This window comes from Paramormyrops kingsleyae, chromosome 16 (assembly GCF_048594095.1).
Source record: "Paramormyrops kingsleyae isolate MSU_618 chromosome 16, PKINGS_0.4, whole genome shotgun sequence".
NCBI lineage: Eukaryota > Metazoa > Chordata > Actinopteri > Osteoglossiformes > Mormyridae > Paramormyrops > Paramormyrops kingsleyae.
Window position 1 is genome coordinate 2,228,148 of NC_132812.1, and position 15,004 is coordinate 2,243,151.

The window sequence follows — 15,004 nt, forward strand, 5'->3', positions numbered from 1 at the left end:
AAGTTAGCTGAGATAAGGAGATTAAATGCGTGGCTAAAAGGATGGTGTAGGAAAGAGGGGTTTAGGTTTATGGGGCACTGGAGGACCTTCTGGAACAGGTGGGACCTGTTCAAGCCGGATGGGTTGCATCTGAACCGGAGGGGAACCAGTGTACTGGGAAGGCGTATTTGTAGAGTAGTTGAGGAATGTTTAAACTAGGGACTGGGGGGGCAGGGAGGTTAGTTAAGTATGTAACTGGGGGGAAACGGAAAGCCCAAAAAAATCATATTATAAGTAGGCACTGTAATAAGCCTACCCTTTGTTGTCTGTATTTAAACGCCAGGAGTATTAGGAATAAAATTCATGATTTAGAGGCTCTTATCTCATCGGACTCTTATGATATTATAGCAATAACTGAAACGTGGTTGAGTGATAAGGATGGACAAGAATATAATATGGATGGTTACACATTGTTCCGTAAAGACCGTATAGGTAAGAAGGGAGGTGGTGTTGCAGTATATGTAAAGGAAATCTTGCAGGCAAGGGAGCTTACTGATATAAGTAAAAGTACGGAAGCTATATGGGTAAAATTAGATGCTACAAACTCAAATAGCCTAATTGTCGGTGTTTGTTACAGAGCACCCAATGTAGCTGCTGAGGAAAGCAGATTGTTATACAGTGATATTAGGATTATGAGCAATAAAAATGATGTGGTAGTTATGGGTGATTTTAATCTACCGGGGATACAGTGGGACATTGTTGCTGGCTCTTCTGAAAATGAACTTGAGATGGTGGAATTAGTACAGGATTGTTTTTTTACTCAGTTTGTTAACACCCCTACCAGGGGAGATGCCATTCTTGATCTTGTTTTGTCTAATAACCAGGACAGGATTGGTAAATTAGATGTTTTAGAACCACTTGACAGTAGCGATCATAACATGGTTAAATTTGAGGTTAAGTTTAGTGCCCGAAGAGCAAAGTCCAAATCAAAAATATATAATGTTAGGAAGGCTAACTTCAATTGTATGAGATTAAAACTAGAAACCGTGAACTGGATGGAGTTAAATAACAAAACTGTTGAAGAGGCATGGGAATTTTTTAAAAGCACATTATTGCAAGTACAAGAGGACTTCATACCTGTTTCTAGCAAGAATAAATCTAGGAAATTGCAACCTAGGTGGTTTAATAGGGACATAAAGTATAAAGTAAGGAGGAAAAGGGCTTTGTTCCAGAGATGGAAAATAACTGATGATGACATAATAAAGCAAGAGTATCTAAATCTACAGGCTGAATTAAAAAATGACATTAGACGAGCTAAAAGGAATGTCGAAAGGAAGATCGCATTGGAGGCTAAGGATGACGTTAAAAGTTTCTTCCAGTATTTTAACTCTAAAAGAGCTCTAAAAGCTGAAATTACTAATCTGCAGGATAGTAAGGGTCTTATAATTGAAAACGACATTGACATAGTACATGAGTTCAATGATAGTTTTGCACGGGTATTCACTGTCGAGGACACTAGTAACTTACCAGTTCTTATTACTAATTCAACATCGTCTATAACTAATATATATATAACTGAAGCTGATGTTTTGCAAAGCCTAGCTAAGCTCAAAATAAATAAATCACAGGGCCCTGATGGCATCTTACCTATAGTGTTAAAAGAGATGAGGGATATTATTTGCCGACCCTTAACATTACTGTTTCAAAAATCCTTATCTGAAGGTGTGGTACCTTCTGATTGGAAGCATGCCAACATAACGCCCATTTTCAAAAAAGGGGATAGAAGTAATTTGTCAAACTATAGGCCAATCAGTCTAACTTGTATAACTGGTAAAGTTATGGAGGCTATAATCAAAGAGAAAATGGTAGATTACCTGGACTCAAATAACATTTTGAGGGATAGCCAGCATGGATTTAGGAGAGGTAGATCCTGTTTAACAAATCTGTTGGAGTTTTTTGAGGAAGCTACTCAGGAAGTTGATGATAAGAAGGCCTATGATGTCATCTATTTAGATTTCCAAAAGGCTTTTGATGTTGTTCCCCACAAGAGGCTCTCACTTAAACTCAAAGCGACAGGTATTTTAGGAACTGTAGCGACTTGGATTGATAACTGGTTAACGGATAGGAAGCAGCGAGTAGTTATAAGAGGCTCGATGTCACAGTGGGCCTGCGTTCATAGTGGGGTACCGCAGGGTTCAATTTTAGGACCACTTTTGTTCCTAATTTACATAAATGATATAGACACCAATATATACAGTAAACTGGTGAAATTTGCAGATGACACCAAGGTGGGTGGTGTAGCAGATACTGAACTAGCGGCTCAGCAGCTACAGCGGGATCTTAATTTAATTAGTGACTGGGCTGACACCTGGCAGATGAAATTTAACATAGACAAATGTAAGGTACTCCATGTAGGGAGCAGAAATATAAAGTACAGGTATTTTATGGGACCTACTGAAATAAAGGTAGCTGATTATGAGAAAGACCTTGGTGTGTATGTTGATGCTTCCATGTCTCATTCTCGCCAGTGTGGGGAAGCAATAAAAAAGGCCAATAGGATGTTGGGGTACATCTCCAGGTGTGTGGAGTTTAAGTCAAGGGAGGTAATGCTAAGATTATACAATTCCTTGGTGAGACCTCACCTAGAATATTGTGTACAGGTTTGGTCACCATATCTTAAAAAGGACATAGCGGCCTTAGAAAAGGTGCAGCGTAGGGCCACAAGAATGATTCCTGGTCTTAGAGGAATGTCATACGAGGAAAGGTTATTTGAGCTAAATCTGTTCAGCCTCAAGCAAAGGAGACTGAGGGGGGACATGATCCAGGTCTATAAGATTCTAACAGGTTTGGATGCTGTTCAACCGAATAGTTACTTCAGCATTAGTTCAAATACAAGAACTCGTGGCCATAGGTGGAAATTAGCGGGAGAACATTTCAAACTGGATTTAAGGAAGCACTTCTTTACACAGCGTGTAGTCAGAGTATGGAATAGTCTTCCTGATAACGTAGTGCAAGCTGAATCCTTGGGTTCCTTTAAATCAGAGCTAGATAAGATTTTAACAACTCTGAGCTATTAGTTAAGTTCTCCCCAAGCGAGCTCGATGGGCCGAATGGCCTCCTCTCGTTTGTATAGTTCTTATGTTCTTATGTTCTTATGTTAAAATGCAGAACATGAAATCAACAATAAACTACGTCTATCTATCCAACGTGTACATATTGAATTTGAAAACTTTTCAGCTCGCTGCTGCTATTAACACGAAAGGCACATTAGCACAGACAAAGGGCTGCATACGCCGAACTATACGTCTTGCTTGGCGGTCAAAGGCGTTTGACGTTCATTGGCGTGGGAAACGGCGGTTCTACTGCTAAACCAATACCGAAAAAACTACAAACGCTGCGCCGGATAAAATAAATGCGCCCCGTCAGGTTTTAAATAATAACTAAATGTTTTGGCTATCGGTCCGGGTCCGTATGGGACAGCTTCTGGGTCCGGACCCGGACCGCGGTCCGCCTGTTAGTGACCACTGCACTAGACTGTCCTGTGCAGGCCATAACATTAACCTGATTCTTAAATACACATTTGATCATTTGGACGTGGAGAACCCACAGCACCGCCCAGTCATCCACCTGTTTCGGGATGTGAAGACTCTGGTAACACACTTCAAAAGAGCAGGGTAAGATATTTTATAGTCTTGTCATGCCTGTTTGGTGTAGTTTGCCGGTGTTTATATACGAGTTTATACAGTTTATTGTAAATTGTAGTAAATAAAATCTGTAACACTTTACAATAAGATTCATTAGTTAAGTACTTTAGTTACCATGAACTAAGAATGAACCAGAGTGCGAATTACCCCTCCATAATTGGGGGGTACTGCCTTCACAACACTTCTATGACCATTATGGTCCGCTACCACGTCAATACGAATAGTCGCCACCAGGATCAATGCGGCAAAATGAGAAACAATACAGAAGATCTCATTATCCTTATGCCTATCCAAAAGAATTTGGTTTTGATAACTGCCAGGAATTATCCTAGAAGAAGTATACTAGTAAAAGTAATAAGCCTATATACATTTACAAACAGCCTGGTCTTGTCCAGCAGTCTGGTGTTATTCCTGCCCTCTCAGTCCCCCCAGCTCCAACAGCCTTCAGAAATAAATATTTGCCTAATAGGCTAATATCTGTCTTGATGATACAGTAGATCTTAAAGTACAGCTAATTTCTAACTCACCTCTTGGTCCTGCTCACTGTCCTCATCCTGCCATCTCCCTGCTCACTGTCCTCATCCTGCCATCTCCCTGCTCACTGTCCTCATCCTGCCATCTTCCTGCTGCCTGCACACTGTCATCATCCTGCCATCTCCCTGCTCACTGTCCTCATCCTGCTATCTCCTTGCTGCCTGCTCACTGTCCTGCACACTGTCCTCATCCTGCCATCTCCCTGCTCACTGTCCTCATCCTGCTATCTCCTTGCTGCCTGCTCACTGTCCTGCACACTGTCCTCATCCTGCCATCTCCCTGCTCACTGTCCTCATCCTGCCATCTCCCTGCTCAGTCCTGCACACTGTCCTCATCCTGCCATCTCCCTGCTCACTGTCCTGCACACTGTCCTCGTCCTGCCATCCCCCTGCTCCTGTGCCTCTCCTGCCTTCTGCTGACCACCACTTTCCTTCATACACATTAACATGCACCTATACTTTTGGTGTAATGTTCTGTAGCTCTTAACACTAATATTTCCTACTTACTCTTCTTTTACCTCCAAAAAAGTGTCTGATGTCTCCATCTTTCCTTTTCCTCATAATGTGTCTGTGAATAAAATCTAATCTATATTTAACAAAACAGTATCTGGGCTATCAGATGAAACTTCTAAAAATGTCTATAAATATGAAATTATGGAATGCAGAATCAATACCACTAAAATTCAAATAATAGGGCTTATTATTTGCTAGCTAGTTTTTTTTACGTTGCCCTTATAGGTTTCACTTATAGTAATGTTTTTTCAGAGCATAACGTTAGACCTTCTTATGCATTAACATTAGCATAATAACAAACCACACAGGCTAAGTGGCGAATTAATTTCAGAAAGGCACAATTTATTCGTGATAAAATGAGAATGGAAACATAGGGAGTTCATCTCCTTGAAAATGACCATGATCGATTTTACCTCACCAAATAAGCCCATGGTTTAAATAAAGTACTTAGCTTATCTTGCTAGTTAACGTAACTATCGTTGACTGTACCGGTGTTCTGTCGAGTTGAGCTACTTTGTCGAGGTAAGCTATGGTTAGAGCTATCGATTAGCACTACGGTAGATTACCTCGGCAAAGTAGCTCAACTCGACAGAACACCGGCCTCAGAAGGACAATGGTAAATAATTCAACTTATAAAGACGTCAGCTTGCATTAGTAGATGAAACACTTAAACGAATAAAGGTTGTAAAATACATTTTCAATAGGCTAGACTTCTGCTGGCTACTCACATTTATCAACACACGACAAACAGTACCATGACAGACAAACACAATGAACAGGTCACGCAATGATGATGAATGACGCAACCGACTGGTGGTTAAAATGGTACGGTCCACATTAGGGGTGACTGAAATCGTTTTACATAAAATTTTCCTACAAGGTGAGGTTCTTTTTTTTTTTTACAACAAGAGAAAAATGTTAAGACTCCCCCCCCCCCAACTCCTATTTTTGTCTCTTTGGGGGGGTCTGGGTCTTGATCGGGGGGTACAGTACCCCCCCCCCCCCCCCCCGTAATTGGAACCATGGAATAAACAATACTTCTACAGCATTTATTAATCCTAATGTTAATTTCAACATTTACTGATGCATTATTAAAACCAAAAGTTGTTTAACATTAATGCACTGTGAACTAACATGAACTAACAACGAGCTACGATATTTTATTAATGTTACCAAAGATGAATAAATAGTGCAATAAATGTATTGTTCATTGTTTGCTCATGTTAGTTAATATATTACTAATACTAATGTTAACAAATGACACCTAATTGTAAAGTGTTGCCATTAAATCAACATTAAAACAACTGCTGTAATTAATACATTTTCTTGTTCAGCAAGCTTTGTATTTTGACTCAACTGTTCTGCTGTTAAACTTTTTTAACAAACAATTTTAAACTAACAAATATTTTAATCTGTCAGCAAACTGACCTGAGATTTCATCACCTTACTTCATGTACACTGTCTCTTTCTTGAATTTCAGATTACAAAAAGTACTAGACAGATCACTTAAGCAAGCTGTGGAAACGCGGTGGAATACCAGACTTGCAATGCTGCAATCTGTAAGGAATGCTCTGCTGTCTGGTAAGCTGCATGAGGTCCTGCTTCATCGAAATGAACTCCGTTATGTCAACGGCATAGACCCAGAGCTTCTTGAATACATTATCCGCCTTCTGGAACCTGAGGCTACCAGGCACCTCTCCACTGATCAGACACCTACTCTTCATCTGGTCCTCCCAACCAAGGCAACCCTGCTAAGAGGTTTGTTGCTTCAGGATGGAGACAGTGTTATTGTTAAAGAGGTAATATAATACAGTCCTCATTTTAATTATTTTATTGGTCATTCTGGTAACTAATAGAAGATGGCCATTATCCAATAACAAAGTTGTGTAAATGTAATTTTATTTTTCCTCCTCCTAGCTGAAAAGGATATTAGGCCAGGCAGTGGAACTGAAATTCAAAATCTACCTCTACCACAAGATAGCCACAGCACTCTCCCCTAGCCTGAGGTGTCTCTTAAGAAAAACTCTCAATGCTGAGGAATATGAAGAGGTTATCAACGCTCTGGCAGGAATCGCAGAAAAAGTAGGGATAGAGGAGAGAACCAACAGGGTAACTCATAGCGTAGTACTAAGAATAGATAGTGCACTCTAAGGAAATTTCTAAAATAACTATAAAATGTTCTCTCACACACACATACACTCAGTCAGTACCTACCTACAAGTTGTACATTACCTCCATCAATAAAAGACGAGTATTTAGCATTATATAAAGCATTATGCCTATATCGCAACCTCAATTGTACCATAACAATCTTTCTTTTTTCTCAGAAGACCCACTGCACCTAGTGGCCACAGGCACAGAGGTGCACAGTTTCTTCTCAAGCTGGAGGAGGAGAGGGAGGACCGTGGTAACACTAACGAGTCATGGAGTCGCCAGTTGGTGCTGAAATATATGAACGAGCCTACAAAGATGACCGGTCAGTCCCTTCTCAACTTCTAGCAGGAGATGTCAGTTGGGCTGGTGCCAGTTGCCAGGAAGTTGCTGGCAATCCCAGCAACAAGTATCAAGTTGCTCTTCTATCAGCTTGAATCAGTCAGCCCATTCTCCTCTGACCTCTAGCATCAACAAGGCATTTTGTATATATACAGTATATATATATATATATATATATATATATATATATATATATATATATATAATCTCTGCGATGGGCTGGCCCCCCGTCCAGGGTTGTTATATATATATATCAGCAGACAGTCCCATTTGCTTATGTATAGGTTGCATGGTGTTTAAAATAATGCATCACAGCTTCCTCAGACTGTATCTTTTCTGTGCAATGTTTTCCAAAAAGTCCTTCAAAATAGTTAGACATCAATGCTGTTCCTGAAGACTGTGTTTAATTTTTATACTTTTGGTTTCGAATGGTAATTTTCTACATCACAGTATTTACTACTATTACTAAATGTAGGACTACAAATGCATACATAGGCTACTTTGGCTAATGGAAATAGTCAAACTACAACTCAGGCTAGTAAAACTGGAATAGACTACATTTGTCTTACACAGACATTTATGCTTTTGTAATAGTCTGAGGAGGCTCATGAAGTATGCCTGAGTTACAACAGTTGTGACAGCAGAACTGACATACTATTTCATATAAGCAGCTAAAATCATGTCTAAAGGGACAGTCTTCAAAATGCACAAAAGTATGATTGTTGTGCTGTTATCTGGAGCAGTCCCCCAACAGAGCAATGTTGTTCTGAATATGCAAGACAGTCTAAGTTCACACAGCCAGTATAAACAAACCTTAACCTGTAAGATCTAGACTTACTACATTAGGTAGGAAGGTGCCTATTTCTACCTACTGCTCAGACCATTTTCCAACATTACTGTTCTACTGATTCTACACCCTGGATGATTTTCTGACGCTTTGGACCATTCAGTCACTGCTTGCAGTTACCAGGCAGTTCTTTGCATCTGTAACCATGCGTTTAAAAATGAGTAATGCATGGTTTGTTATACTTAGTTAGAATTAATAATTGTAATTGCACATTGATTGATTAACTGTAATTCACCTGGCTGGCACAATGTGTGCACATATGGAAAATGAATTAATCAACATCGTTCTGCCCAATCAGATTTGAGAATTGAGGTATAAATGACATTAGTAACACTAAAGTTCATTATCAGGATTAAAAACCAGATCCCCTACCTGAGAAGTGGTTGATCCAATGATGTAAATCTTCTTCCAGACTTTGCAGAGTTGCTTTAACTGACTCAGACAACCCTATATCCAGCATATTTTGCCTTTTGTTTTGCAGTATCTGAAGTAATTCACAGCAGGCCTGCTCCCCTTTAGCAATGACCATGTCCAGCAGTTTGCTAGTTGCATCAGCCCCCCCAGATTGCCTTCTAATATCACAGAGTTCCTCTTCACTGAGAATACCATGCTTGTTAAGCTGTCTGGCTGTCGTAATGGGGAATTTGAGTCCATCCATGAGAACCTTCCTGCCACTTCTGACATATTCAAGAGCAGTTGGTGGAGTGTTGGCACTCTGATGTGTGTGCTTTGAATGCAGACCAAAAAACCTGCAATGCAAGACATAACGAAACACTACTCAACAGTCTTTCATGATTATGCGGTCAAGCGTAGGGAAATCTCGGGCCTCTGTAAGCAGCCCAGTTGCCTGGGACTCAAAGCAAACAGCAAACATATGTGTTCAGACTGCACAGAAATACACAAGTATTCCTTTAGAACATCTTATTGGTAATACGTTTGTCGACCAGCCAGCCTTATACAAACCATTATTATCCATTATGAAGCTATCTATTATGCATTATTGACGACAGCTTCAACTAAAGTATTACCACAGAGAGATACCAAACACATGCCCCAGACTATCAGTTAATGGTATTTTATAGTGGCCTCACCACTATAGCAATAACAGTTACGGTGTAAGTGTGACCAAAATGCAGAATAGATTTGCCTTACATTGTATTTTACACACATACTGTTCTTTCGATGTACGCTGTTTTTCTCAATTTAGAATTGTACATGTCCAATCAAAGCCACTGCACAGCTTGAAAAAATAGTTGCGCTGTTGGTAGTTGTGCTGGTTATCTTGTTAACCACCCACTGCACTATGTACAGCACATTTATTAGTTAGCATATTTATTGTATATTTACTGTCATGTTCTGTGTAAAATCGTTTAAAAAGCCTCTGATAAACACCATTTTGTTTCATTGTACGCCTGCGTATTTGAATTGACCTGAAAAGTGGAAATTCACTGCAAGCAAATACCAATCAAATTTGTCGGAGCTTCTTGATATTTATACTGCTCGACCTTGGTTTTGCCTTCTGTATTAAGGAAAGACATGTTCATTATTACTACTTTTGCATTTTCAACTTTGAAGACATCTGCCCTTCAATGTATTTTCTCGAATAACGACTAAATCGCAAAAACAACTTTTTAAATCACTGAATTCAATTATTAAATTTAATGTTTAAGTCAGTTTCAAAATATATGGAATAAAGCATAATTTCCTAACCGAAATAATAATAAATGAAGAGTAATACGTACCTACTCGGTAAAGTGAAAGTGTAGGAGCCTGGGTTAGCCATTTCATGAAGCTCAATTGCTCTTGTTTTGCATATTAAGCACGTCAATAAAAGTGTGTTTTTTAAAGAAATGCTAATTAAAAAAAATTAAATAAGTTAGCCTACGCTACTTTCACTGCACGAAACAACAAATTGCGCTTATATTTCTATATTTCGTGCTGCAAAGGTGAAAGGTTTTTTTTTTTTGCTTTGTTTTCCGGCACCCGCCGCTGACTTCCTCATTTGCTTGCGGTCCAAGTTAAATATTATGTAGTTGATATTGATTCCCATTTAAAAGAATTGAATACTAAGGTTGGTTTTCCTTGAAGGTGGTCTCCATGTTCTGTCAAAAACCTGAAATTCACTTTTTGCAGTTACACACTGCATATATCATGTGATCGAGTTGTAAAAATATTTCAAGATTGACGGGTTGGGGTTGCGAAAGAAGAAAAAGAATTGCGAAAGAAGGAGTTGCATGGCCATCATTCATTCATGGATTTCAGGGCTGCCAACTTCTGAGTTCAGCTTTAAGAGAAATGTGATAAAATAATAATTAGAAAAACCTATATAACACATGTATAATTAAAGAACATCAACTAGTTCATATTTCTGTGATATTCTGAATCACTGTTTAAGTCCAGATAATCTTGATAATGTACGTAGGGTTACTGCCTGAGCTGTGATGAGTGAAACAGGTATACAAATATCCACAACATCTGGAGATGGTAGTGATGGGTAACTGATTATGAAGAGGGTTTATTTGAAAAGATTTAGACACAGGTTTCAAAGATGAATTACAAACTCTGGCTTTAATATTAACAACAACAGCCAAAGAAAATTCTCATAAAACAGTGTTAATATACTCTTTGTCAACATCACTGCATCTTTTTTGTTCCAATTTCTTTTAAGGCATATCAATTCACACAGAACAAGAACAGTAAAGTTTGCACATTTTGTTTAACTTCCTAGACACATACTGTACTGTTCAAAAAACATAATGCAGTTACACTGTTTAAAATAAATGAATCTAACAAACATGGTTTCCACCTTTTCAGACCACACAAATGAAACATTGTCTCACCCAAACAATGAACCATTTTTTTAAAAACTGGAATTACTTACCACAACAGTTCCAGTAAGTTTTTTAGTAATGCAAGTATAATGCCAGAAGTGCTAATTCAGGTATTTCTGGAAAAGGTGTGTTTTAAGTCGTCTTTTGAAGACATTCAGTGACTCAGCTGTTCGGACATCTAGGGGGAGTTCATTCCACCAACTTGGTGCCAGAACAGAGAAGAGTCGGGAGGTGTGTCTTCCTTGTGCCTTGAGGGGTGGTGGGACCAGTCGAGCAGTGCTGGAGGATTGGAGAGATCGTGGTGCAGTGCGGGGTGTGATGAGGTCTTTTAGGTAGGATGGAGCCAGATCATTTTTGGCTTTGTATGCGAGCATCAGTGTTTTGAATCTGATGCGGGCAGCCACAGGAAGCCAGTGTAGGGAGCGCAGCAAAGGAGTGGTGTGGGTGAACTTGGGAAGGTTGAAAACAAGTCGAGCAGCTGCATTCTGAATCAGTTGGAGGGGACGAATGACGCTCAGTGGTAAACCCGCTAGGAGCGAGTTGCAGTAGTCAAGGCGGGAGATGACGAGGGACTGAACGAGTATCTGGGTAGCCTGTGTGGAAAGAAATGGACGTATCCTTCTGATATTAAACAGGAGAAACCGACAAGAGCGGGAAACGTTGGCGATATGAGAGGAAAAGGATAGACGATTGTCCATGGTAACCCCAAGGTTGCGAGCAGAAACCGAAGGACGGATCAGGGAGTTGTCGAGGGAGATCGCAAGGTCCAGGAGGGGGGATGAGTCAGCAGGGATGTACAGCAGTTCCGTTTTACTAGGGTTGAGTTTCAGTTGGTGAGCGGTCATCCAAGATGAGATATCAGCTAGACATGCAGATATCTTAGTGGAGACATGAGTGTCTGAAGGAGGGAACGAGAGGATGAGTTGAGTGTCATCTGCATAGCAGTGGTATGAGAAGCCATGAGAGGATATGACCTCACCAAGAGATTTGGTATAGAGGGAGAACAGGAGTGGGCCAAGAACTGAGCCCTGAGGGACGCCAGTGAAGAGACTACGTGGGGTAGATGTGAGTCCTTTCCATGTCACTCTGTATGATCGGCCTTCGAGGTAGGATGCAAGCCATTGCCAAGCCAAACCACCAATGCCAAGACTCCTAAGGATGGATAGGAGAGTCTTGTGGTTAACCGTGTCAAATGCTGCTGATAGGTCAAGAAGGATGAGGACAGATGACAGCTTAGCTGACCTAGCAGCATGCAGCTTCTCAGTTACTGCTAAGAGGGCAGTCTCTGTGGAGTGAGCTGCTTTGAAGCCAGACTGATTAGGATCCTGGAGGTTGTTCTGAGAGAGGTAAAGAGAGAGCTGGTTGTAGACTGTGCGTTCGAGGATTTTTGAAAGGAAGAAAGAAGAGATACTGGTCGGTAGTTGCAAGTGTCCGAGGGATTTAGAGTGGGTTTTTTCAAGATGGTAATGACCCTGGCTATTTTGAATGCTGTTGGTACATGACCGGAAGTTGTGGAGCCATTAATGATAGTGGTGATGAAGGGGAGAAGGTCCAGAGAGATTGTCTGGAGCAATGTGGAAGGGATTGGATCCAGTGGGCAGGTGGTAGGGTTGGAAGATGAGATGACTTTCATGATCTCATCAACTGTAAGACTGGTAAACTGGGTCAGTAAGGGGGAAGGGAAATCCTGGGTGTGTAGTGTAGTGGATGGGGAGGGAGAGAATGTCTGGCAGATTTCGCCAATCCTTTCGTAAAAGAAGGTGGCAAAGTCTTCAGCAGTCAGGGAGGATGGAGCAGGAGGAGTTGGAGGGTTGAGTAGTGATGAAAAGATATTATGGAGTTTACGGGGATCATGTGAGGATAGCTCAAGTTTTTCCTTATAAAAGGCAGTTTTAGCTGCAGTCACATCCGAAGAGAATTTGGATAGAAGAGTACGGTAGGAAGACAGATCTGCATCAAGTTTAGATTTCTTCCATGTCCTCTCTGCTACCCGCAATTCCCTTCGGTTGCTGCGCAATGCAGCTGAAAGCCAAGGAGCAGGGCGATTTTTCTTGGGGTTAAGAGACAGTGGGCAGAGGTGATCAATGGATGAGGAAAGTGAGGAGAGAAGAGTATCAGTTGCAGGTTCCAGTGCAAGGGAGGAAAAGGAGTTAAGGTCAGGAAGATAGGACAGGGTGCAGGAAGCAACAGATGAAGGGGAGACAGAGTGGAGGTTTGGTCTAGTGGGTGAGAAATGTTGAAAGCCAGGATTGGGTAAGACAGGAAGGGTGATGGTAAAGGATACTAAGTGGTGATCAGAAATGTGAAGAGGAGTAATGGTGATGTCGGTGGCTGGAGAGGGGCGGCTGAAAACCAGGTCGAGAACATTACCTCCTTTGTGTGTTGGAGAGCAGTTGTTGGATGTCAGAGAAAAGGAATAGAGAAAAGGGAGGAGACCAGAAGAAAGGAGCTTGTCATGGGGGAGATTGAAGTCACCAAGGAGAATGAGAGAGGAGCTGTCAGTGGGGAAGAGACTGAGGAGAGTATCCAGCTCCTCTAGAAAGTGGCCTAGGGGGCCAGGAGGGCGGTAGACAACAATGATAAGAATATTGAATGGAGAGGAAACTGCAACTCCATGGAATTCAAAGGATGAAATGTTGAGCTGGGGGAGAGAGAGGGGTGTGAAGCACCAGTTCCGAGGTAGTAACAGACCTGTGCCACCGCCCCTGCCAGTCTGGCGTGGAGAGTGAGAGAAAGCATAAGCAGAGGAGAGAGCAGCTGGTGTAGCCGAGTTCTCTGGGGATATCCAGGTCTCAGTTAGAGCCAGAAAGTCAAAAGAATGGTGGGAAGCAAAGGCGGAAATGAAATCAGCCTTCTTTACAGCAGACTGGCAATTCCAGAGACCGCCCAACACCCGACGTTGGGACTGGGATGACAGGGGAGGGTAGATAAGATTACTGGATGTGCGGCGCCTGGATGTTGGATGGGATCTTCTAGATCTAAGAGATAGGTGGACTGGGATAGGTCTGAGGCACATGTCTGCAGTGATGGTGTGAGTTCGCAAAATTGAGAATAGAATAGAAAAGGATAGAATGAGTAGTAACAGATTAACTGCGTTTGTCTCTAACTCACCTTCAATATAACTCAGTTAGCCCCACCCCTAATTTACACCTTCAGCGAGACCGAAACTACACTTGATTGGCTACCTGAAACTACTGATTAACAGAAACTAGCAGACACTACAACAGTTTCAACTGAGTCCAAGACAGAAAGTAAACAAAGACAGAGTCCTACCTTACTAGCAGAGAAGAAATCCAAATCAGAGCTTGAAGCACAGAGCTTGAACACTGCTTGTCCTAAAAGAAAGAAAGAAAAATTATTAATGAGATTTACTCCTCATAAAGGTTTCTTTAATTTAGTGGCGTAAAGTAGTGGTGAAATTAATTTTTCAACAGGTGAGCAATATGTGAGCCTGGTTTTATCAACTAACCTGTGCTTGAAACTACCAACAGAGGTTCCTGAGTAAAAACATAATGTCACTGTATTATCGTACAGCTGATTCACAGTTTAAATTGAAGTTGTTACTATAGTTGAAACAGATTCATTGTGATTTATTACTGTAAAAATGCTTTGAAGTTCAGTGTATCTTATAAAGTGCTACATAAACAAACATGACCTAACTTACTGAATTTTATCTTTGAAAGTCCATGAAATTAACAGAAGGCAGCACAACATGGACACCATGAATTGCTCTTTCAAATATTTGTATTTGTCAGCTTTAGTGTTCGAGTACTTAAATGTAATCATGTTCCCAATTTAATTCTTTAAAAAGGGGAAGTGCTAAATGCTGACTATGAACAAAATACAAGAATAAGTGATTCCTCTCACATTACAAAAAATAACTTGTAACCAATTGGCTTGCATGCTTCACTATAAACTGTACCTTCAGTAATTCCATTTCAGTTTTCATTCTTTCTCCAAGTGCTCTGCCTTTGGCACGAAACAGTGTCAGCAGTTTGGGAGTGTGAAGATCCAACGAGGACATAAATTTAGGTTCCAGTTGCACTGTGGTTATTCTTTGAAATTCTGCAGTCACCTGAAATATGGAATGACAGACAAATTAAT

General features: G+C 40.8%; 1 protein-coding gene across 1 annotated transcript in view; it reads right to left on the reverse strand.

The window, feature by feature from the left end:
* LOC111837630 (uncharacterized) overlaps positions 1-10,256 on the reverse strand; it is a 194,101-nt gene extending 183,845 nt beyond the window's left edge. The window contains exons 1-2 of the mRNA XM_072700891.1: positions 9,812-10,256; positions 8,442-8,818 (exon numbers count right to left, since the gene is read on the reverse strand). Coding sequence (XP_072556992.1) covers positions 8,442-8,818; positions 9,812-9,852 — 418 coding nt within the window. The 5' untranslated portion in view covers positions 9,853-10,256. The remainder of the gene's footprint in view (positions 1-8,441; positions 8,819-9,811) is intronic.
* Between the last annotated feature and the right edge of the window lie 4,748 nt (positions 10,257-15,004).